At 39.5% G+C, this 26,513-nt stretch overlaps 1 protein-coding gene across 1 annotated transcript; it reads right to left on the bottom strand.

Annotated features, from left to right (window-relative positions):
• On the bottom strand, nucleotides 1–26,355 carry LOC102956248 (cell cycle control protein 50C-like). Its single transcript, XM_007095964.3, has 8 exons — nucleotides 26,235–26,355; nucleotides 24,441–24,639; nucleotides 20,504–20,614; nucleotides 12,171–12,272; nucleotides 11,092–11,179; nucleotides 10,558–10,698; nucleotides 3,227–3,436; nucleotides 1–462 (listed from the first exon to the last, which is right to left on the bottom strand). Exons 2-8 carry the CDS (start codon nucleotides 24,630–24,632, stop codon nucleotides 272–274), a joined length of 1,035 nt encoding a protein of 344 aa, XP_007096026.1. The 5' UTR covers nucleotides 24,633–24,639; nucleotides 26,235–26,355; the 3' UTR covers nucleotides 1–271.
• Between the last annotated feature and the right edge of the window lie 158 nt (nucleotides 26,356–26,513).

The raw sequence follows: 26,513 nt of genomic DNA, 5'->3' as shown, positions 1-26,513 counted from the left end.
TGACTTATCTTTCCCATTCCAAGGACATTTTACTATATACATAATTATGCTGTTCCATCCTTCCTCCTCCACCGCTTTCTCCCCCTCTTCTTCCTCTTCTTCACCCTGAAACTCTCAGTATTTTTCTTTCTGGGATTGCACTTGGTTGGTCAATCCAGTTCCCCTTGATGAAACATCCCAGTCATTTCAAGCCTTGTCAGAAATCATTGGCTCTGTTAGTTGCTTCATTGTCCATTTCTGTGTTTTCTTGTTTTCTTTTTAAAACTTGACTTTACCGCTCGATGAAGAGCGTTCTCTTTTCTTTCAGCATCAAGTGGATTGCCATCATGGAAAAGGCAGCCAACCATGTCACAGCTCCTGTCACTGTGTAGGCGAGACCTAAGAAAAGGCTACTGCCTCCACTCCATGTCAGGGTGGAAAGAACAACTGATTTTTCTCCTTTGAACCTGGTTACAGGAAAATCTAAAACAAGAAGACCTGTTAAGGACCTATTTCAACACTGTCAGCTCTACCACTGTATATCCTCAATATAGTACCAATATAGTATCCTCAATATCTGAACCACATAAATTTGTTGTTTTGTAGGTTAAAAGAATGGTTGAATATTCAATGTCATATTGTCTAATGTTTACCAAGCAGTGTGGTGTATCTTGCTGGAATGAAATTAAGTAAAAAGAAGCCTTCTCTCACCATAGCTCTAGTCTGTAAAAGAACTTCTGACACAAATACATCAGAATGGCTTACGGACAACTAAATTATGAACAAATATATTTAATTTCCTTTGGCAGACCCAAGGAAATGAAAAGAATACAGATGGGTTTTACAGCAAGCCTAAATTTATGTTTATGAATCAGGAGACCCAATGTAGGCTAAAGTCCTTCATAGACTGTTTGAATTTCTACCCGAGGGAAAATTCTTCAAGACCAGTGAAGAAGCAAAAATAATGAGATAGACGGCAAAACATTTTTGGTGGGAAAGCTAAAGGTGGTGCATCCATTTGGGTTTTGAAAAAGCAAACATCCCTCGCTGTCGGGGAGAAAATATTTGAAGTGGGTTTGCTATCATTAGCATTTTAATGATGTCATTTTGATTATGCATGTGGCCCGAGGTTTTTAAACATCTGGTGCCTTTTGTAAACCAAACTAATAAACAAATAAAGGCTTCTCATAGCAACGGCACAGGACAGAAGCATTTCCCAGCAAAGCTCTTAAAAGGCCTCGAATCACTTGGCAATATGCAATTTAAAGGCACAAGGAAATTAACCAGTTTCCTAACAAGGAAACAAGTTCTCTCTCTTTCTTTTCCATCAGAATTCTTCACTGTCACAGGTCCTTGAGTGCCACCTTGACCCACCTGCCTGTTTTCTTTCCTCAGTTCCATTAAGATCATTTCCTTGCACAAAGAACATCTTTTTCCCCTTAGGAGTGGTAGGTGTTTGCTGCAGCTTACATATAGCTGTTCTCCTTGCATAGCAGCCAGGCCGTGAGGCAGGCTGGGTACCGCTCACATCAGGGCTCAGCATGGTGAGCACAAGTATAGGACTGAAACTCAGGATCTAGGTTCTGCTTGCTAGATTTACACTTGAGAGTCATCAGCATTAAAATATGACTCTGAGCGAAGTCACCTGAGGAGAGCTTGTCTCCAGAGGAGAAACAGAGTGTCTCCTTTGTTTGGAACCCATGCTTCTCCTCAACTTGAAACTCCTTATCATGCATTGTGAGGACATGATTGGTTTTTTTCTTCCTGTTTTGTGATTGCTACTGTAACTGGTAAGGCAGCCATAGACAAAGTTGGTGGCACCGGAAGATCTAATTTGAGAGACTACTGTCAAGCAACTTTCAATCTCAAATTTTGGGGGGGGGGGGGGCGTTGCTAAAATCCTATTAAAAAGGTAATAGTCTTTGGCTTACTCTTTGATGTGTATGGATAATGCTGCATAAGAGAATCAGTTTGTGGCTTTCATTTTCATTTTGGGAGACATGAAAATGAACAAACTGAAGGCAAACTGTACTCCTCATCAGTGAACAAAAAGGAGGCAACAGGGCTGAGAAGTAGAGACTGTGTCACGTCGGTAGGGGCGTCTTTGACTGAGGAAGGTCCCCCTCCCCTGTCAGGATGGAGATATCCACAGTCCAGGATAGAAGAGAAGATGGAGCTGGGAACTGGAGCACATGCAGTCAATTCACTTATTCTCAAGTATTTCTCATTCAAGCTCCCTGAGAGGTATAGAAACTAAGGAGGGAGACAGCTTTGTGTTAAGATCCTCTGGCCTGCCACGGGCCCCAAGACCCAAGAACAATCCCTAGTCAGTAGCCCTGAGATGCTACTGGAAGTGCTGATGCTTATTTGGGCTGATGTCCCAAAGTTTTTACAAGCCTTGGAAAGTTTCAGCTTCAAGGAGAATTAGGAAGAAACTTTAAAGTCTGATGATGACAGTGAGTATAAATTGCTTATAAATGTATATATTTTTTAAAAAACAGTGTTTGGTGTCATTTTGAAATTAAGTCTTCTTGTTTTTAGATCAAGAGTTACATTTGTATTTTTGAACTAAGTAAAAAATTCAGAATCTCATATGAAAGCATGTATCTCCTAACTTGGACCTTATGTCTGTAACCAAGGCACTGACCCCTACTAGCTGGCTTTGTGCCAAAGGAGGGAAGAATAGCGTCTTCAGAGCACAGCTTACAGCACACATCACATGGGTTGGATGAACCCGACCTGCTTCTTGAGTCCGGGGCTCCCTTGGTCTATAGTTTTGCCTAGAATAAAAGGCTCTACAGTCTCAGTTTTCATTATTTTTAGCTCATTTTCTACATTTACTTTTTATCAAATTGCTCTCTCTTCATTACTATGGTCCTCCAAACTCATCCCATCTTACATAGCAGTCTTCTCCTCTCTGTTAAAGATCTCAAGGCTCCGTGGTACTTAATCTTTCTTGGAGGATAGAAATATCCCTCCTTACTTACCCATATCTACTTACCTGATACTGCTTTACTGTTATTCCTAAAAAACCTATTGTACACATTTGATTACATAAGGTGTAGAAAAACAGCTATATGGTGGCAAGTGAAAGTATTACCTATGAGAGAACTATATATTTCTTCTTCATATAGATAGATTAGATTGTAGAATAGAAAAGTAAAAAATGAAATAATTCAACAACTAGTGCCCAGATAGACACTGATTTTCCTTCATCCCCAGGAGCAAAAGTGGTATAAAAGGATACTGTAGGTAATGTTGAAACTGTAGTTACCAGCAGGCAAGCCTTCAATAAAATACTGTACTCGATTGAGTCGACGGTATAGTTTTTTGAAAGTGGGAAAGGCAGCTGTCCGCATCCACACAATGAAGTCATCATTGAGGAAGCCATTGTTTTCTGTATCCTCTAAATCCAGTTCATAGACAGATTTAGACCAGAATGGGGGCTTTGCGGTTCCTGTGGGAAGAAAATAATGGACATGGTTGAAAGAAATCATCTATACCCATTCAGTTTTCCTTAGAATGTAGAGAATGAAAAAACTTTTGCATTCTTAAGAGAAATAAAAATTAAGACTTTAAAAAAAGTGTGTGTGTGTGTGTGTGTGTGTGTGTGAGCATGTGTGTGAGCTCTCTGAATACATAACCACTAAAAATAATGGATTAAAAAGACTCTAGAGAAATGTAGGGGAAATAATGATGATTTGTCATAGGGTTAAAAAAGAACAGAGTATCAAATTATATGTATATTATGTGTTCAACTACATTAAATGCATATAAAACACTGAGAAAAAACAGGTAGAGAAAATTATAATAGTGGTTGTATTCAGTGATATCATCATAGGTTCTGTATTTTCTTTAACTTCATTAGTAATTTAAAGAGAGAAAATTAAAACAAGATATGATCATTTCACCTAACTTGGTTAATTGGTAAAGAGAACAAGAGTGACAACCCTTGATGATGCAATGGAAATGGGAACTCTTGAACAGAGCAGAGAAATGTGTGGATTAATAACACCTCTGGCAATCTAGGAACGTGCATCAAAAAGTTTGATAAGGGTGCCTGGGTGGCTCAGTTGGTTAAGTGTCTGACTCTTGATTTTGGTTCAGATCATGATCTCACAGTCTGTGGGTTCGAGCCCTGCATCGGGCTCTGCGCTGACAGTGCAGAGCCTACTTGGGATTCTCTCTCTCCCTCTCTCTTTGCCCCTACCCCTGTCTCTCTCTTGCTCTCTCTCTCTCTCAAAATAAATAAACTTTTTTTAAAAAAAGGTTTAATTATATTTTGGTCTAGAAATTCTACTTCTAGAAATGTAATCTAAGGAAATTATCATGTCTGTGCATGAAGATCGTGTTAAACAGAGATTCTCTGCAATAGTGTGCCTAAGAGCTGAAGGCTGGAAGTGAGGAGGAACTGGTAGATGGGAGGAGGTGAAGAGCAAAGGTACTGCAAGCCTCTTCTAAATCCAGGAGGCCTGGTCGGTTTGGGTGCTGTGGGAATGTTGGAAGCACAGGAGGGAGGGCCAGTGCCAGGAAATGAGTCTGTTGAATTTAGTCTCATTCTCATACTTCCCACTTTAGGGCCCATGGTGGGCATGTCTGCCTCTCCCACTCTACAGCAGACTCTTGAGTACAATGTCTTCCTCATCTTTTTTCTGCTGGCATTTAGTCTAGTGCCTGGCACATAGTAGGTATTCAGTATATGCTCAATAAAGGAATGAGTGGTTCTAATTAAAGCTGACAGAAGTTGATCCTAAAAACTATATTGAATTTTAAAGAATGAGTTAATAATGGAAAATTGTTTAGTGAACTTTTTAGTTCCAGACAATTGGTCCTAGTATTTGTAGAATACAAAATGAAAAAGGGAAAACCACTCTTTCTCAACTCTGACAATTAACTAAACTATTTTCTCTTAAAAGAAACCCAGTCGTGTTTTCTAAGCATGGGGTGTGGTGCTGGTAAAAGTGAGTGCTGTGTTTGGTTGGATTAATCTGTTGAAGTATGTTTGTATTCTTAAACACTTCCTCAGGAAATAATCCTTTGCTGGAGAAACTTCCTCTGCAAATTTTGTGGAGCTCACCTATTTTGACCCTTCCCAAAACTTCAATCACTGTTGCCAGAAGAATTTTGATAAAAATTGAAATTGCCTTTGGTACCCATACTGTGGACCTCACCCTCTGTCTACTTTAGCCAGAGACATGCCCTAAGACAATGTGTCCTATGGGCATATTGACACCCAAGTCACCCAAGGAGCTTGTTAAAAATGTAGGTTCAAGCATGCCTTCTCCTACCAACCCCCGCTCCCACTCCATCCCGCTACTGAAGAGTATAAGAAGTGTGGTTTAAGAGGCACCACTTTTCTTCATTTTCCAAGTTGGGTCATTTACTTTTATCCATTCATTCAACAATAAGCTTTTCTTGATTGCTCATTATGTATGAAGGAACAGGGATATAAAACTTCCTAATTTCCTCAGGGAATTCACAGACTTGAAGTGGGGATGACAAGTATTCAAATAGATAATTACAAGATAACGTGGTAACTCTTACAGTAAAGGTAAGAACAAAGTATAGCAGGAGATGAAAGCCAAGGCCCCTTTGTGTTATAGGCCTGTGGTTATGTGGGAAGACAAAACTATAGAATGCTGCCAAGTTCCTTTCAAAGAGTAGGAAGTCAGTCAGAGATAAAGTGACCATACATGCCCGTTTGTCTAAAGTAGTTCCAGCTGATGTCTGTTGTCTGTTATCCCAACTGACTTAGCATTTACCCCAAACAAATAATATGTTTATAACTCCATCCCTCCACCTTCCAGGTCTTAACGGGTAGTGTGTGAAATACCAATGTGCAGTGAATGGAGTACTTACTTTAATGTGTAATTAGTGAAAGATAACCAGAGACCCTTTCAATCAAAACACTACATATTCCTGTGGCCTCTGCCAGCTGTTTGACACTCCAACTGATTAGGTCATAACCTCACTCTTGGCCTGTGAGATGCATGAAGATGCCAGTCTATAAGCCAGTGGGATCAGTGGGAAACATGGGAAATTATAGGTTACATTATACATACATGATATATGTGGGAAATAGATGCTGAACGGTCTTGCTGAGAGTCATCTGAACTCCCCTGCAACTGTGGTTTTATTATTTATTATATGGTGCAAATATGTAACTATTTTATTGTTTGGTACCAGTTTTTATTTGCTAGTAAGTCCCTGTAGCTGTGAAGAGTTAAAAAGGGAACACATATGTTTAATATAAAATTAAGTACAGTTTCTTGAGAAAGTTGATGAATGTGAAACTTGCAGTGTTAGTTGACATTTACCCCACAACAGGGGAATCATTGTGATGTCAGTGACTGAGTGAAAATTAAAAGACATAAATCTGCTGAAGAACATCAGAATCTACTTTAGAAGTTTGTGGCTATTTTTAAAAGAGTGTATCCAAAGACAATGCTTTACCTCAGATAGCTACAGAAGGTCTATTTATATCTAATAATGTGAGCACGACCTTGACTTGTCATTTAGATCAAGTGAGCTTCCTTCTCCTTTTATTTAGAGGGTTTGTTGTTGTTGTTGTTGTTGTTACCAAAAAAGAAAAAAAAAAAGCTTTCATGTTTTGCCTCCATTAGCACAAAAAAACACTTTGTAAACAGTTAAATGAGGCAAGTTTTATATTAGTGTCTTCAGATGTTTCAAACAGAAACATCAGACAAGTTAATTATAATGCTGGTCTGATTTTTTGGGTTTGATTTTTCATGGAATCAAAGCAAGGCTTTTAGATATTCAGTCTTGAAAGATAAAGCCTCTAATATTATAATAAATTTATTCTAAATTCAGTTAAAAAATTCAAACAGCAAGTGTAAATTTTTGGCTTTGTAGTGATAACATAAATACAAATGTGGTAGAGCACAATATCAGAACAAAGATAATGTTCTTAATAAATTGAGAAATTTACACAACAATGTTCTTAAATTGGTTGTAGTACATACATAATTTATAATTATATCCAAACAAGCTACACTATTTTACCAATCAAAAGAAGAGCTGTAGTTGTGCAAATTTAAATATTTTTGAAACTGAACTGCAAAATTTTTACAGTAATAGGGATGCTAAATTAAGGAAATACATCAGCATGGTATGTGGCCTGTCTTTGTTATATATCATCAACCAGAAATTTAGAAATGTTTGAGCCTTTGAAGAACTATTTTATATACCAAAAGATGTGTCCTACAATGATCTCAAATTTTTTGGTAAATAAGCCCTCTAACTTTTGGTTGAATTTAATTCAAAAGAGTTGAAAAATTTTAAACAAAGTATCCAAAATATGGAATATCAAAAAACTTCAGTTTTTGATTTAATGAATTATAGTTATTGAAAGCCAAGCTTACAAACAAGAAGATATTAAAATTTACCCCCCAAAAAGCAGGAAATTATTGAACATATTACATAATAAGAGTTCAAAATGTGTACAAATTTAAATTTTTAATTCTATGATTGTGGGGCACCTGGGTGGCTCAGTTGGTTAAGTGTCTAACTTGGGTTCAGATCATGATCTCACAGCCCATGGGTTTGAGCCGTTGTCAGGCTCTGTCCTGACAGCTCAGAACCTGGAGCCTGCTTCAGATTTTGTGTCTCCGTCTTTCTGTGCCCCTCCCTGACTCACGTTCTGTCTCTCTCTTTCTCAAAAATAAATAAACATTTAAAAACAAATTCTATAATTCTGGATATTTCAATTTATGTAAAAACTCTTTTGATGGAGCTCCTATTTTATTTATTTATTAATTATTTTGTTTATTTCATTTCATTGTCTTTTCTTTTTTTTTTTAAAGTAGGCTTCGTGCCCAGTGCAAAACCCAACACAGAACATGAACTCATGACCCTGAGATCAAGAGTCAGACGCTTAACTGACTGAGCCACCCAGGCACCCTGGAACTCTTATTTTTAACTGAATAAAAAATGTTTTTCTCTTCCAGAATTAAATGATATCAAGAAAGTTTAATATTGTATAGCATCTGGAGGAGGGGCCAAAAATGGCAGAACAGCATGGAAATTTTTTTTTGCATCTCTTATCCCTGAAATGCAGCCTGATCAACACTAAATCATCTCACACACCTAGAAAACTGATTTCAGGATTAACACAACAATCTGCACAACCCGAACCACAGAACTCAGCAGGTACATGGTGCAGAGAGGTGAACTGGGGGAGAGAGAAGCTGTGGAGGGCAGGGAACTGTATTTGCTTGTGGAGAGAGGACAGAGATGGGGGAAGAGTACTGGAAAATCAGCCCCCCACCCCAAAAAAAAGCAGCTGGAGAGAAAGTGGAAAAGTGGAATCAGTCACAGGGACGGAACAAAAAAAAAGGGAGAAGGGAGAAAGGAGAGGGTTTAAGTTCCATTAAGACTCTATAAACAGGGGAAGCGCAGAGTCTGAAACTCTGCAGCTTGATACCTGGAAGTGCTCTGGTGGGAAGGGCAAATCCCCAGGAGCAGAAAGCGAGGTCACACGGGAGAGGTGGTTCCCCTGCTGGGAGGACATTTGGTAGAGGCTGTGTGTCCTCCCCACAGGCAAAGGCCCCAGCGGACCCTGGAGAACAGCCACATTGGCTGGTGCTAAAACAAGGACATTAAGGGGAAGCCTGTTGCCAGATGTGTGTTGTGATTTTCCATAAACCCTGAAACACTGCTGCTACAAGATCACGTGAACTGTTTTTGGAGTAGACTGGCACTCAGCTGCAGTCTCTGGGCATCAGCAGCAGCAGTCTCCCAAACAATCCTGGGGGTGGGTTGGCACCCAGCCATTGCTCAACAAGACCCTCCTCCAGAAGGTCTGAGCAGGTCAGAGCTGCAGTCCCTCAGAAGTCAGGGGTTGGGAAACACAGCCCCATCTGAGTCAGGTGCCGCCTGGCAACCTGACTGCTTGGTCACAGACAGTGTAAAAGCGGGTAGTGGACAGAAGCCCAAGACAAAGGAAGGGTGCTTGATTGCCAGTCACAGAGAGCACAGAGTTCTGATACTAGAGACTGGGTAGCTGGGTGACACCACTTTCAGCCCTTCTGCACATGGGCATACACACCTACATACGCCACAACAATCCACCCCAGAAAGCTAAGCAGCACCATCTAGTGGAGAACAGACCTTTACACTAAACCCTGCCTAACTGGGCCAACAGTGCTCTTGACAAACACGTCTCTCCCCCTGCTTAGTTTATGGACTACAAAGTGCTTCATAGCTTCACTTCTATGGGAAACCAGATGTAATTTCAATGGTACTTCATTCTATTCGCTGGACCTTTTATTCAATTTTTTTTCTTTTCTTATTCTTGAATACAGAAAAAGAAAAAATCTATTTTTATTTTCTATTTTTATTAAAAAGATTTTTCTTTAACTTTTTCTACTATATTTTTTACATTTTTAAAATTTTAAAAATTCTATTTGACTTTCATCATTTTATTTTATCCTATTCAAAGCATTTTCCTTTTTTACCTCTTTTTTCCTTTTCTAATTTTTTCCTTTTATTCTCTAATCTGTCAAGCTTTTTGGGGTAGTATTGACATTTTAACAATATTTATTCTTCCAATCCATGAGTATGAACTGTTTTTCCATTTCTTCATGTCTTCTTCAATTTCTTTCATAAACTTTCTATAGTTTTCAGCGCACTGATCATTTACCTTTCTGATTAGGTTTATTCCTAGGTACCTTATGGTTTTTGGTGCAAAATATTTCAATAAAATGTTTTTAAAATAATAGAACAGATTCATTAGAAAAATAAAGAGGCATGTGGGTTCCCTGGGTGGCTCAGTTGGTTAAGCATCTGACTTCAGCTTAGGTCATGATCTCACAGTTCATAAGTTTGAGCCCCACATCAGGCTCTGCGCTCGTAGCTCAGAGCCTGGAGCCTGCTTTAGGTTCTGTGTTTCCCTCTCTCTCTGCCCCTCCCCTGCTTGTGCTCCCTCTTTCTCTCTCAAAAATAAATAAATGTTAAAAAAACTATAAGAAAAAATAAAAATACAGAGGCATGTAATGAAGACAGATATGGCCAAGAAACCGATTAAAGTATGTGACTATCCAGAATAATTATTCTGCTTATGTTATTTTTAATATTCTAATAATAAAGAAGTTTTTTAGGTTGTTTTAATATACACAGATATGTCATTTTAAGTTTTGAAAGAATTGCATTTTAAAATAGTTTGTATAGAATTATTTTACAGGCCCACCAATAGGGTAATGTCAATTTATTGATAAATAAATACAAATTTCAAACAAACATATGACTTGACTTATTCTAGTGCCCCTTTTTACTCTCAAAAGTGCACCAGGTTGGACAATAAATTACATGGTGACCCTAATTACAGATGAAGCAACACGTTTTTTAAAACATTGCCTTTTTCCAAATGATAAACTGAAAGAACCAGGGCACCAATCATTTCATGTTTCTGATAGGTATGTGATGGAGGTGCCTGCAGGTAGGCAAAGAGCAAAACAGAGGTCAACAAAAAGTAAAGAAGGAGGTATCATAAACATTTCCCCATATATAAAAATCAATGTTTCTGTAAAGAGGTAAAAATATTTAACATATGTATCTTACCTGTAAATGCACTAGAAAGATTAATGGCAGTTGGATTCCGAAACTTGACATACTTATCTGTCCACCATGTAATTCCGCTCCTTAGCATTGGGACTTCCATATGTATAGATGAATTAAGGTTGTAGGAAAGAATGATGGTATCTGTAAGGAAATTAAAAATTGTCAGAGATATAAGCAAGCATTTTTGCCCCACTTCAAAGTACAAAACCAGACACAGATGAAAAATAAACTAGGGTTTCAGTAGACTCTCAACATGCCTACATGCAATAGGTGTTGGAATTATAAGACTATTCTTTTTCTTGCCAAAGCCTCAAATATTGGAAAATACTGTCAAGCTCCATTTAGCTCATGTTCCCTAACTACTTCAAATCTCTGGTAAGGGAGAACTTATTTGCAAATGAAATACCATAAGTCAATGGATAATGCATACAAAAATTTTTCTTGAACTGCCAGTTGCAGAGTTGATCTTCTGGACATTTAGGTTATCACACGCTTATGAAAAGGCACACCATGGAGACAGGAAAAGTCACCTACCATTGAATATGCTGTTGGCAATAGCACCACAAGGAGCGATGGGGGTCCCATTGTGGGACTTGCTAAATGGAGCACAGTTTCCAACATCCTGGATGCAAGATGATACAGTAAAGAGAAATGCTTTGGTAAACTCTCTTAGAATGTTAAAAGTGACAACACTGGCAATGTAAATCAACCCACAGTAATTTATTCACACATAACAAGATTATGGACTGCTACCAACTTTTCCCAGACTTCTGGCTCACTTAGACTCAGAAATTTTTGTGTTTTGGAGACGTGTGTGTGTGTGTGTGTGTGTGTGTGTGTGTGTAGTTTTTTCCCCCTTATTAACAATATGTAACATACCAATATATCTGCAGAAAGGAACTTAACTTGCTGGCTGTGCTAAATATCACACTAAGCTACACTGAAATACATTTTTAAACCCTTTTTTGTCAAAATGTAACTCATATTCTGAAACTATACAAACGGTGGGTTTATATAGCTAGATGACTTATCACAGGGAATCCATACAGCTAACTACCAGAATGTATCTAAAAAGAGTGGTTGCTAAAAAATCATTTGATTATCACTTGCATATAATAATCTCAGTATGGAAAAGGTTTCCTTCTAGCTTTTTTTGCTAGCGTGGTGAGTATCATTTATCAAGAATAAAATTTTGTGTTCTAGGTGAGAAAGGGTATTTAATTAAACCAAAGTCTTTTAATCAATCAAGTAGGGCTGAATTTCCTTAAACTGGTCTGGAGTGAAGGTCCCAGTTATTGGAAGAACAATGGTAGGTATACAGGGAACTGGATTGAGACCAACCACTCAGAGTTACTACCAAAATGGTTGGTGCAGGAAAGTATAACCATTTAATTGGACAAGATACACATTACTGTTTTGAAGAGAGAAACCATGCCTCTCAATAGCAATTATACTGAAAACCCAGCTCCTTCAATTTATGCAAGAATGAAATGAGCATTCCTGCCTTGTAAAACTTTACGTTTTTAGTTTATTTTCCAAACTCTCTTTTAGACTGAAAGATCCACCTGGTTTTTAAAAAAAGGAGTATTATACCAAATTAAATAAAGTCTTACCTTTAAATCTGTACCCACCAGTTGGCTATTACTTCTGGATAGAATATATCGATAAAGATTCTGATAGAAGCCATATAACTTGTAGTACAAATAAACATTGCCCTGTAAAGGAGAAAAGCAAGAAGAGGAGAGTTAGAAGAATTAACTAGAATATTAATAAACACAGACAGGATTTCTGTAATAAAAAGTACCACAGAAAAAAATTGATGGGAACTGAAAATTTCTTTCTTAAAATTTTTTTCAAATTTTATTTTAGAGAAAGAGAGCAAGCGAGCACAAGTGGAGCAGGGACAGAGGGAGAGAGAATCTTAAGTAGGCCCCATTTTCAGCCCTGAGCCCCACGCAGGGCTTGATTCCACAACCCTGGGATCATGAGCTGAGCTGAATTCATGAGTGTGATGCTTAATGGACTGAGCTACCCAGGTGCCCTGGGAACTGTAAGTTTCTTTATATCAAACAGAAACCCAAGAAATCATTTTAAAAAATCAGTGATGGAAAATCCTCATTTACACAGAATTATTAAAATAACCAAGTAATTTATTTGAGATGATTTTGTAAGGGCTACTGTGTTTCTGCCACGAAAAGATTTTAAAACCAGGCTTTTGTATTCTCAATATATAAAATTGATGTAACAAATATTGTTGTTTCCTAGCAATAGTAGGAAAAATGCTTTGCCTAGGAGTTGTGGTAGGCATCAAAGCCAATGATTTCAAAGCAAATCCTTGAACATATTTGAAGCTGGAACCACCAAGCATATTTGGGTGCATGTGAAAGGCATGAGATTAGCCCTGTGTGGTCTGTCTGGCTCTAGGGGTTTTGTCTTTGTATCCCTAGGATCTAACACAGTACCTGGCACACAGCACTTGCTCAAGAAATGGTGAACCATTCATTATGGACAAAAAAGGGGAATAGAATAACTCATGGTTCTGAAAGAAAGGTGATTTTCACCTTAGTGATAAGTCACCTTGTTGCCATGAGAGATGGTCCTTTTCATGTATGCTGTCCTATGAGGCTGCCTCATCACAGGCTACCAGCATGCTTATCTTTATAGTGACATACCCAAATTCTCCAGCAGACTTGATACAGATTTTACTAACAGCATATATGATGCAAATGGAAATGACCAATGTGGCTGTTTATAATTAATATACTACCTACCTCCAAAATAATGAAGGCCTGCATCCAAAAATATGAAGGCCTTTATTAAGTGCTCTCCATATGTTAGATGCTATATTCAGTGCTAGAAATACAAATGTATTCCTTTACAATCTCCTGAGTCAATTGATTCTCTTATACTATGGAAAAATGGCATTTTGGAAAGGCTTCTGGTCTCACCCCAAGGACACTTATGTGGGTGAGTATGGAAAATGTGAGCTGGTACTCAGGGCAGGCTGGAAATAAGGGTCATGGTAACTGTGGCCAGTTACAGAAAACAACAAAGGCTGAAGAGCTCAGTCCACTTGTAAGACAAAAGTGTCTGGAACACCAAGAAAGGGGAGACTCTGAGTCACGACAGAGAGGTAGGCTGCAATACCATAAACAGAGAGCGTGTAAGGCGAGCGAGCCAGGCATAGCAAGAATGACTGATCACCTTTCCTCACCCAACAAGCGAACCTCTATTGTTGACCCATAACTATAGAAAATATGAAACCCACAGAGTGGAATTTACCATACATTTTCTTGGAAGCTAAAAAGAGAATTCCACTTACCCAAAGTTATATGTTCATATAAAGGACAAAATAAACAGGCAAAGAACACTCACCACACCAGGGACAGAAGTGTTTCAATAACCTTTTTTCAATGATTCTTTGTCCAAGATTTAACTTAACAAAGCCTCCCAGATCATCATCTTTTTTATTGGTCCTAGAGGCATAAGGTACTTTATGGTGTTGCTTCTCTTTAAATTCAGTGGCACTTTGTGTAGGATTCCTAGTTTAAGGCACTCTTCTGTGAATTTACTGACTAGCATGTGTAATGTGTGCTAACTGGTGAACCGAAGGCCCTGTTGTTGCCCTAACTGGTTTGGTTGGATTTTTATGAGAACGTCTTTGCCTGGAAAGGAATGGTTAGCAGCTGGTAACATTTATTTGACTTAAAGGTTTCAAAGGACACAGACAGATGGAAACTAAAGCCCTTTAAGAATTTATCTTTTTGAATTTTTTCTTCAAAAATTTAAGTACTCTGAGACTCCAGGAAGGAATCAACCCTGCTGACACCTTGATTTCAGACTTTTGACTTTCAGAACTGTGAGAGAATGGTTTTCCATTGTTTTAAGCAACCCTCCTGCCCTGCCAGTTAAGCAACACTAACTTTTTTTTTTTCAATTGAAGTATAGTTGATACCCGATGTTATATGAGCTTCAGGTGTACAACATAGTGATTTGACAAGTCTACACATTATGCTATACTTACAATTGTAGCTATCATCTGTTACCATACAATGCTGTAACAACACCATTGACTATATTCCCTATGATACACCTTTTTCCCTGTGACTTATTCATTATATAAATGGAAGCCTGTATCGCTCATTCCCCTTCACCTATTTTCCCCATGCCCCTACTTCCTCCCTCTGTCCACCACCAGCTGGTTCTGTGTTTATGAGTCTGTTTCTGCTTTTTAAGCAACACTTTAAAAAAAAAGTTTATTTATTTTGGGAGAGACAGAGAGACAGAGACAGAGAGAGAGGGAATGAGTGGGGAGGGGCAGAAAGAGAGGGAAAGAGAGAATCCCAAGCAGGATCTGTGCTGTCAGCATGGAGCCTGACATGGGGCTCCATCCCACGAACCATGAGATCATGACCTGAGCCAAAAACCAAGAGTCAGACACTCACCTAACTGAGCCACTCAGGTGCCCCATAAACAATACTTTTACTTTGGGGAAGCAGCATGGTGAGTTGAGGAAGGCAAGAGAGGGCATAGCTGTAGAGAACTAGGATTCCGATCTATAAAAACACATATGTAAAACTTCCCTCACTGACTGCAAATATCGCTTAACCCAAGTAAAACTCAGTAATTTCCTTACAGAGTTTATATCTGACTTACCTAAAAAATTGATTAGGGGTGCCTGGGTGGCTCAGTTGGTTAAGTGTTCAACTCTTGATTTTGGCTCAGCTCATGATCTCAGGTTTGTGGGATCGAGCCCCCAGTGAGGCTCTATGCTGGCAGCGCACAGCCTGCTTGGGATTCTCTCTCTCCCTCTCTGTCTGCCCCTTCCTTGCTTGCATGTGCACTTTCTCTCAAATAATAAATATATAAACTTAAAAAAGTTGATTAACACTAGCCATAATCAATATAGATGTATTCAGAATATTACTAATGCCAACATGCTTTCATTTGGGATCATAGGGGAAATAAAGGGTCACATAAAACCAAAGCTTCCTAGGACATAAAGCCATACAACTTAGGACTTTATATTTCCTGCATTCATTTAGTCTTTCAACAAACATTTTCCGAGCATCTACCACATAAAATAGACTGTGCTGGGTACTGTGGAGGAAGCAAAGATTCATATGTTCATTCAATAAACATTAATTGAGCACCTATAGTGTGCCAGGTAACTTATAGGTGCTTGGGACACAACAGTGAGAAATGGACAATAAACAATACTATATCACAAACTATTAATTTATATGGCAAGTTAGAAGGTGATAAGTACTAATGGAAAAAATTAAAATTACAGCAAGTTAACAAAGATCAGGAGTATTACAGGGGTGAGTTGAGTAGATATGTTGCAGTGTGAAATAGGATGGCCAGTGTAGACCTTACTGGGGAGAGGGTTGAGTCAAGACCTGAAGGAGGTAGGGCAATTAGCCAAGTGTATATCAGGTACAGGGACAAGGCAAGAGAATGCCTGACTTATTTGAGGAGTAAGGGGTCCATTGTGGTGAGAGTGGGGTTGGGGGAAGAGAATGGAGGGATTGATTAGGTCAGAGAGGAAATAAGATGACAAATCATGTAAGGCCTTGTAAGAACTTAAGATTTCACTGGGTAGAAAGAGGAGCCATACGGGGATTTTTTTTTTAAGTTTGTTTATTTATAATTTTTATACCCAACATGAGGCTCAAACTCATGACCCTAAGATTAAGACTCATGTGCCCTTCCAACTGAGCCAGTGGGGTGCCTCCACTGCAGGGATTTTTTGAACGAAGGAATAACATATGTCTTAGGATTTAAATTCTCACTCTGGCTGCTATATTGAAACATGAATATAAGCAAGGAGACCTATTAGGAGGCTATTTCAGAAATCCAAGTAAGAGGTGGAATGGCATGGAGCTAGGTGGTAGCACAAGGGGTGGGAGAAGTGGACAGATCCTGAATATATTTTGAAGGTAGAGCCAACAGGATGGATTGGGTGTGAAATATCAGAGAATAAAGGGAGTCACAAATCACTCCTAGGCTTTTGGCCTGAGCACCAGAAGAATGGAGCTATTTTCAACTGAGAAGTCTTTGGATGGGTTAGGGGTTTTTGTTTTTGCTTTTTTTTGGTGGGGGGAAGAGGGGTGCAGTGGATAAGGGGAGAAGTGGAAACCAGGAATTCAGTTTTAGAAATGTTGACCTCAGATATCGATTAGACATCCACATGGTGACATTAGGAAGGCAGCTGGAAATACAATTGTGGATTTGGAAGAGATATTTGGGATAGAGATAAAATGGTGTTGGCAATAGATGGCATCTAAAGTCTGGAGATAGATGACATTTCCAAAAAAGTGAATGCAGTTAGAGAGGAGAAGACTGAAGACTGGGACTAAAGCCCTGTGGATCTCAACATAAAGAGTTTGGGGAAAAGGAAGAACAGCAAAGGAACCAAAGAAGGGCAACCAGAGGGCTAGGAGGAAAACCAAGACAGTATGGGATCCTGAATGCCAAGAGAATAAAGTATGTCGAGGATGAGGGGGTGGTCACCTGTGTCCAGTGAGTGATAAGGTACTAAGGACTGACTGCTGGATTTATCAACATAGAAAGTCATCGGTGTCCTCACAATTTCACTGAGTGTTAGGGGTAAAAACCTAATTGGACTGGGTTTAAGAGAGAATGAGTAGAGAGGAATTAGAAGTAGCCAAGATAGACAACTCTTTTGAGGAGTTTTTCTGCTAACGGGAAGAAAGAAATGGGACAATAGCTGGTAGGGAAATTGGGAGAACAGAAGAGTAGTTTGTTTATCTGAAGAGAAGTGAAATAATATGTTTTGTATGGTGGGGATGATTGAGGACAAAGAAAAGCTGGCGATATATCAGAGGACAGAACTGCTGAATTAAGTCCTTATAGAGGCAAGAAAAATGGCCTCTATGCACAAGTGGAGGCAAGACTTCAAGACTGGAACAGGGATAGTGTATCTACGGTAACAGGAGGGAAGGTTGAGCGTGTGGTGCAGATACTTGCAAGTGGGTAGCTGTGGTGTGACATGCAGAGCATGATCCTTTAAGTGGGGGAAATGCGTCCACAGGATATCACACAAGTGATTATAGGTTCATCAGAAGAATGAAAGCAGTGCTCCCAGGAAACAAATGTGGGCAAACTGTTTCTGGAGACATGAGTGAAAAGGAGGCTCAAGGAAGGCTTATGAATGTTAGGCATCTAAAACAAGTGGCAGTGAGTGGGGAGATTTTCCAGGCAAATTAACAGCAGAAACATAGAGTTCTATCAGGCAAAAGCAAGTTGGCCAGTTGGCAGAAGTACAAGGTCTCCTTCCTCCTTTACCTTTTTATGAAAAGGTAGCTGGGCCTCAGGTGGTCAAAGAGCAACCTGAAACAGTGCTTTTTTGGGGGGCAGGGAGGACAGTGAACTGAGTTTACGTGGTTCAAAGTAGGGAAAACCAAAGGCTGGGAGTGCAATTAGGTATCTCTGATAAGGGACCAGGAGGTCTGAGCTGAGGCAACGCCTAAATAATGGAGGGGACAGAGTGGTTGGAGAGATGGATTGAAGAAAAGTGCCTACACATCAGAGGCTTAGATGAAAAAGGAGCAGGCAGGGTAAAGTCACAGAGGAAAGTTTAGAGCCTTGGTGATGAGATCTTTACCAGAAAGGGAAGTGATGAGGGTTTTTCAGGAGAGGATGGTGAGTCTGGTTTGGGACCAGCTGAGTTGGAGGTGGAAGCAGGGCCTTGCGGTGGGTAGCTAAAGGGGACTGCTCAGTGGGAAGCTCAAGAGAGGACCTGCCTATACTTAGATCCTTCCATGCAGAATCATCTATGAAGAGGAGGGAGAAGGATCAACCAGGTCAGGGAGGAGGACGCCATTGGTGGAGGGGTGTGGAGTCCAGAGCACAGGACAGGACCTTTGAGGAGTTCAAGGGAATATAGTTTTTTCATTTCTTGAGTATCAGGTAAGATAAAGGATGCCTCTGGGATCTGCTAATACAGGGACAGTAATTGAGGGATGACCCCAGCTGTCATGCTCTGAAATCATCCTGTGTTTGCACCAAGGCCATGATGTCCCTGACTGCTCCCAATGGCTGAGCACAGTGGAGATACTGAGGCAGACTTCTTTAGGGACTCTCTTTTGGCCTTGCTGAAACTTTCTAAAGAGTACACTGCAGTCTAACACATTTCTCCCTCACTTCCTTCCTCCTTTCCCTCCTTCTCTTTCTCCTCTCCTGTGCCTTTTCCCCTCCTTCCTTCTCCCCTTCCCTTTTCTTCACAGGGGTCAGAGTTGTGTTGTGGTCTGACAGCTGTCTCAGTCTCTTCTGGCTCTCTCCCCATTTTCCCTCACAGGCAGTCCCTCCAATAAATCTCTTGCATGTCTAATCCCGTCTTGGCATCTGCTTCTTGGAGGACCCAGACTAACACAAGACTTTAATCAGACCAAGAGCAGGAACTTCTCTTAATATTTCTTTGGCACTGCTCAGTGCCTGACAGTGAGCGAGGCCAAGAGTTGCCTTAGGGATTAGAAAATTGTATATGTAGACGGGAATGCAAGCTGGTGCAGCCACTCTGGAAAACAGTATAGAGGTTCCTCAAAAAACTAAAAATAGAACTACCCTACAACCCAGCAATGTCACTACTAGTCATTTATCCAAGGGATACAGGTGTGCTGTTTTGAAGGGACACATGCACCCCCATGTTTATAGCAGCACTATCAACAATAGCCAAAGTATGGAAAGAGCCCAAATATCCACTGATGGATGCATGTATAAAGAAGATGTGGTATATATATACAATGGAGTATTATTTGGCAATCAAAAAAAATGAAATCTTGCCATTTGCAACTACGTGGATGTAACTGGAGGGTATTATGCTAAGTGAAATTAGTCAGTCAGAGAAAGACAATAATCATATGACTTACATCATAAGAGGACTTTAAGAGACCAAACTCATGAACATAAGGGAAGGGAAACAAAAATAATATAAAAACACGGAGGGGGACAAAACTGAAGAGACTCATAAATATGGAGAACAAACTGAGGGTTAATGGAGGGGGTTGTGGGAGGGGGGATGGGCTAAATGGGTAAGGGGCACTAAGGAATCTACTCCTGAAATCATTGTTGCACTATATGCTAACTAATTTGGATTTAAATTAAAAAAAGAAAAAAAAAAAAGATCAGTGGAGGGGTAAACTTTAAAAGATAGTAATTTTTATGGGAAAAATTTTGAAATCATTTTGAATTCCTCAACTTCCTGTAATTAAAGACTAGTAAAAATTGGATCCAAATCTTAGGAGCTTAATCTTCCTAAGGAGAGTCTCTCTCCTTCTTGAACTTGTCTTCGGCACCATCGTAGTAGTTATAAAACATATTTCTGGGAAAACATTACTCCTTGTATACATGTAACTGTTTGCATCTTTGTACCTACCTTTCAGATAGGGCAGTAAAGTGATGTGCCTTTGTGCAAAAAAAAAAAAAAAAAAGAAAGAAAATTGTATATGTAGAATGACTTAGGGGTGGGGTGGGGGCGGGGGGGAAGGAAGGAGAGTCCCAGCAGGCGTGTGACCCCTCACACTAACTCACTGTGTGACCTTGGCCAAGTCATTTAGCCTCTCAGCCCTAATTTTCTCACTATAAAATGAGTGGTTAGACTCAAAGATCTCTATAGTCCCCTCTTGTGTTGACATTTGGAATAAAGTTTGTCTCATTGATGTTAAGAATTATGTTAGAAAGTTGGACAGGTAAAGAGTCTAGAAACTTAGACAAAGGAGAAGAATAGCATTCCAAAGGAAAAAGGTAGGGGAAGAGTTGTGCATGAACTCAACACTTTATAAGATCCCTCACCCCCACCCTGTTTTATTTTTTGTGTTTTCAGATTTGGAAAGCACTTGGTGGAAATCATGAACTTACTGCCAAGTGTGAAATAGGAGTAGATCTGTGTACAGCCAGTTGAAGGCTCTTGAATTTCACTTACCTGCATTGTCTCTGAAAGGTAAAAGGGAATAGAGCAGGTGCATTCTTTGTCAAAATTAATAGCATCTTCTCTCAGTTCTGCACAATTTGCACATATTTTTGTGTATTTAATCTATCAGACAGGGAAAATAACAATTATTAATTAAAAAGTTACATGAGTACATCTCTTAAAAATCAAGTCCTGAGTCCACCACCTAGGCCTTCAAGCTCTCTGGGTCAAGGGCATGGATGCTGGGACATGACTGAAAAACAACCTACAGTAGGGGACAAAAGTGTTTCTGCAGATGCTTGGGAAGAGTGGGCCCTCTCACAGTCTTTCACTTTGGGACCTGGCAGCATTTTGCCACTGACCTGGAATTCAGTGTTTCTACTGCATATTTACGTAACCAGTTGTGATAAAGGCTCATGTCTTGATCATAAAGAGGTGTCATTAGGAAAATATTCGTCAATGACTCACAAGAACTGGGCCTACAGCTTGAGGCTAATCAGCTTTATGGGGAAGTCACTTCACTGTGTTTCCATTCTATTGTATGGAAAATATTTATACTAATGAATTTTTCTACATGACATCTAGAGGAAGTTATTAAAAAGGACCAAAAACAGAAAAAGAAACGCTTCCAAAATGTAGGATTATTTATATACGTGGAATAATTCTGCTTTAAATGTTATCACATTCTGTTTTTTAAAAGTCAAATTCTGTGAAAAATGGTATAGTGGACTCTTTAAAAAAGGGCGGTGTGTTTCAAATGAACAAATCCTATGAGCTCTGGCTGAGAGCCTCAGTTATGTAAAGATACAGCTGGAAGAAGCCTAAGGAAGGGAGGCTCACAGAGAGGCCACTGAGGCTGTGCATTTCCCTTCTGTTTCTTCCTCATTGTGCTGAAGAATAATTGGAAGATTATGGGAATGGGGAAGAGCAAGCAAGCAAGGGTGTGGCCTTCTCCTTGGTAAACTGCCAATGGGATTTAAGATTCTTTGGGAGGGAAGACCAACAAGAAAGACTGGATTTTTTAATCCTTGCAAACCACTGGAGTTTTGAAGCCAAAACTAAATTAAAAATTAGCCAAAAGTCTACTTAATTGTACCTAGATGCTTATATTTACTTAAATCTTTAATTAATTATTAAATCATTCTTTAAATACACAGGAAGGCTTGAGCTATTATTTTGGAAAATATTGATGCCCTTTCTGTTTGTGAAACTGCATTCTGATTTTTAAAAAGCTTTAAAGAACAGGGCTCTCTCAGAACTGACAGCACACTAAACTGTGACTGAGGAAACTGGGGTTCAGTTCAGCCAATCTCTGACCTTGAGTTAAATACTTAACCTCCAGGGCCCACACTTTGTTCATTAGCATTATTTTATCTATCAATTAATCTGTGACCCTGTTGTAGTAGTATACATTTTGCTCCCTGCATTCTTGAGCCCTATTAATGCAGAATTAGAAAAAAATGATGATCTTTGCGTAGATGATATCTAAGGTGCTTTCTAGCTCTAAAAACTTTATGAGGTAGCCAAACCAAGGAAGCAGCCTAAATGTCCATCACAACTGATGAATGGATAAAGAAGATGTGGTATATATACAATATAGCCATAAAAGAGAATGAAATCTTGCCATTTGCTACAATGTGGATGGAGCTAGGGAGCATAATGCTAATAAGAGAAATAAGTCAGTCAGAGAAAGACAAAAACTATATGATTTCACTTATATGTGGAATTTAAGAAACAAATGAGCAGAGGAATAAGAGAGAGAGAAACAAACCAAGAAACAGACTCTTAACGATAGAGAACAATCTGATGGTTACCGGAGGGTAAGTCGGGGGCGGGGGGAGAGTGAAATAGGTGATTAAAGAATACACTTATCGTGATGAAAAAAATAATAAAATAAAAAAAATTATGAGGAAAACATCTCTGACCTACTGTCTCAAATGGCCTTATAAATCTATAACTCTAAAATGACAGCAAAGACCACAGTCTGCTCCTTATATAATTTTGGAGAGGCAGGAATGATCATTCTTGCTTAAAGTGAATTGGAAAAAGGTCACTTCCTTGTTGTCGCACAGGGCTAAGTGAGAAGAGGAAAGCCACTCAGAACTCTTCCACTGGGTCTGTACTTGATCACATTGGCCTGGGATATGTACTCCATCTTATCACCCAATATAATGAAATACATCCATGTGCAAAAGAGGATCTCACTGTCACAGCAGTTTCTGGTTTTCTTGTATAAAGAAAAAAAAATGTTAGAAATAGTCCTATCTGAAGTGATTTTAAAAAAAGTCAATTGGAAAATCTCCTTAACATGATAAAAATAATTCTGTTGAAAGTTGTTTGCGGAATGGCTTTAGTGAACCATGGGGTGAGGTTCCCTTCACATGCATAGGGTGACAGCATTTAGCAATGGTGGCCTCTTAATGGAGGCTGCACTTCATAGTGGGTTGGGGTGGATAACCAGAAAGGAAGCAAGGAGGATATGGGAAAAGCAGAAGAACCAGAAAGGGGCTGGTGAAGAAGAAAATAGAAAAGTAAGTAGGATGAGCTGTTTGTGGAAATAAGTATCATCAACCTTGTAAGCCAGTTACTTTGCCTTCCACGAGGCAAGTATAATTTTCTCCTGCCATTTTGCATCTGCCCCTGGTGAGGCCTGGTGGTTTACATCTTACACCAGAGAACTCAAAAGGACTTAATGGTATTTAGTTCCTGGGGAGATAAATTGCTGGGAGCAGAAAATAGAAGTGGAAAGGCATTAGAACAGTGTGGTTTGGAAGGAAAACTGGGGCCTGAAACGGTGTTTTCCTCTTTGAAGTCCTCACCATTTGCCCTAATCCATTCCTTCAAGAGTTTGTTCCTATTATGTACTGACAGTGTGCAAGGAAGTGGCTGTGGATGTGTTGAACAAGGCAACCATGGCTGAGCTCTCTGTTCTTCACACACACTACCTTACCTGCTTTACCATTAGCTCATTGAGGGCAGGTATCAACTTACTTATCTTTACTCATTTGCAAACCCAGCAGAACTCTTAGCACCTTCGGACACTCATAAATGTTAAGTCAATGTTGACAGACTTGGCGTTCATACTTTTGTTGTTAGCCATTATCAGGAGAGGGAATAGATCAGCTTTCCAAGGCTGCCTTCAGAGTGGAGGTCATAGTCTGGAGATGTCTGGTAATCTGCTCAAAGCTGATCTGAATGAAACATTTGCTTACTTTGTTAGACTGAACTGAATGTGGGCATGGCTGATCTAACCGACCAACTCTTATGTCCCCGTCTCAGACCAGCTTCTCAGATTCTCATCCTCCAACAGTTTGTTAATCACATTGACAAAGGCTTGCCATGGGGTGGGAAGTGGTGTGCCCTTAGTTTCAATTTTTCTCAATCTTGAGTAGAATTTGGTTAATTTTTCTAGGTATCCTTAAGAGGCCAGAAAGATTTGGGTTCTTGCCTTTCCTAAATTAATGATCTCAGAGGGAGTTCACTTGCAAAGGGAAAGACACAATGCTTGAAAGCGGGACAAAATTGAAGACTTCTATCTCTGTCTCTTCATTTTTTTATCAGCGTGACTCATGGGCATCTGGCAGTCATGTGGCCCTGCCTCTCCTTCTCCTACCTCTATGAATCCTTGGTCAGCACTCTGCCAGCTGAAAAAGCTTCTGCTTTGCCAGGTGCCTGTAAACAAATGGCTGAGATGACCAATGTGAGAGTGACTGTCCTCAAGAAGCAGTAGGAATGAATAAAGCCAACATACAGAGGCTGCCATCATCTGCACCAGCTGAGAAAGGGATGTTCCAGTGTCCTCTATTTCCAGTCTCATCTATTGAGGGGCTCTGTTCTCATACTGACTGCTCACTCATTTATAGTTCTAAAGCTGAAAATTCTTAGAACCTGCCTTAAAAATGTAATGCTCTAAAAATGTAATGCCTTAAAATTGTAAGACGGGACAAACCTCTATTTCCTTGATACTCTTTGCAGACAATATAAGGATGATGCCCACACCAAGGCAGAATGCTCCTGTGGCAAAAAAGCCAGAGAGGACTCCAGTGGCTGAGAGCTGTAACCGGTAGGCGGGCAATTGCTGCTGCTTCAAGGCAGTGTTGTCTGGCAGTTTGGATTGGCAGATCTGGGATGCCTTCTTCATTTTGGTCCTGCAGGTGATGGGGTTGTACTTTTGAGACATTTATAACATTGCTACTCATAGTAATACTGCATAATGATAATACTAAGTTAAGAATTATATGAACCTTCCTCTGTAGTTGCCGTCTTTCTTCTTCCCAGAATTATTCAACTGAACCTGATATTCAGCAGGAACACAGCTCTCTTCAATCAGCCATTGCTAGGTATATTTTACTTTAGGCTCAAAACAAAAACAAAAACAAAACAATCCACCCCCTCCCCCCCAACAACTTGTGCTAAATGCCATGCCTAAAAGGAATAGTCCCCAGCAGGGGACTAAACCAACATCTGGTGACCTTGGGAAGCAGTTATAACAGGCTATTTCTGGTATGTGGTGACTAATTCAGGGCAAGCCCTTCCTGAGAGGGGGAAAATGGATTTATCTTTAAGAACTTGCCTAAAGTCTTGGAGATTAATACAAAAAATAATAGGGCTATCAGGTTTTTTACAAACATGGCTGCCTCTCACATAAATATAAACTAAGTTGGAAAAATGTTCTCAAATTACAGCTAGCTTTGCTATTTGTGATAATGACGAAGAGGGAAGAAAACAGGGATTGTGGAACACAGATGTCTAATCTCAATAACTGCCAATTTTTTCATCCATAAGAAAGACTCAGGTAGAAAACGTACATAAAAACATCTAAACTTCTCCCAAGCATGTGCTTTGGAGTAGCTCAAATGAGGCAAGAGAAAGGAAGAGGAACATAGATAATCGGTTAAATGTTCAATATTGCCATACAGTAGAATTGGTTTGGTTTGGGGTTTTTCTCATTTATCAGAAATCTCCTAACATCATTTTTATTAGGCTGTTAATAATTACTTCCTCTTCTTTAAGATGTATTTAAGGTACAGAATTAGAATTAAAAAAAATGAGTTTCTAATCTTCCTTTTTAAATTAGCATTAGGCAGAGAAGCCATGCTGGACTATTTTTATATTAAAGAAGGCAACAACTTTGGCAGGTGTAGCTAGTTGAAAAGAATACAAAATAAATGCAAATGCTTACACTAGGCGTGTAAAAGTCAGAGTCAAAGCTTCCCACTTGCAAACTGGGAAAAGCATAATACCAGTGGGAACTTCTCAGCAAGTCACTTGAACCTGACTTGGAGACGGTGAAGAATATGGCTGCCAGTATCAGCCTTGTGTGAGAAGATGGCAGCAAACACTTAACTAATTCATATCTACCATTTATTTCACTAAGTAAACATGGTCAAGAACTTGGGATTAAAAGGCAGTAACAGCCTACAAGATTAGATTATATGTGCATGGTTGGTGCAGAAAATAATCAGGTCTGTCTGCCATCTACGTACTTGGTCCAACATTGGGTGGGATTATACTACACAGATAACACCTAGCAAACGGGTCATCACAGTATCAAATCTGTAAGAACAGAATTTTTTAGACTTTTTATAAAATAACAAAACCAAACTAACCAAAACCCTAAACCAAAAAACCTTTACATTAGTATATAGTCAGGGCTCTCCAGAGAAACAGAATTAATCAGAGGTATATAAAGAGATTTTGTTATAAGGAATTGGCTCACATGTTATGAAGGAGGCTGGCAAACCTCAACTCTGTAGAACTGATGTCTCAGGTTGAGTCTGAAGGCCAAAAGGTAGTGTAGAACCAGGTGCTGAGGTCCCAGTTTGAAGGCTATCCAGCAGGAATAGCTGATGTTTCAGTTGGAATCAGAATTCTCTCTTCTTGGAGGTGGGGGTGGTTTGGGGGGGGTGTGTGGGAGGTGGATAGGTCTATTTAGGCTTTCAACTGACAGGTTGAGGCCCACCTACAGTAAGGAGGGCAACCTGCTTTACTCAAGCCCACTCATTTAAATGTTAATCTCTTC

This window comes from Panthera tigris, chromosome C2 (genome assembly GCF_018350195.1).
Source record: "Panthera tigris isolate Pti1 chromosome C2, P.tigris_Pti1_mat1.1, whole genome shotgun sequence".
Taxonomy (NCBI): Eukaryota; Metazoa; Chordata; class Mammalia; order Carnivora; family Felidae; genus Panthera; species Panthera tigris.
Note: the sequence above shows the minus strand (reverse complement) of the source record. Positions and strands in the feature narration are given on the sequence as shown.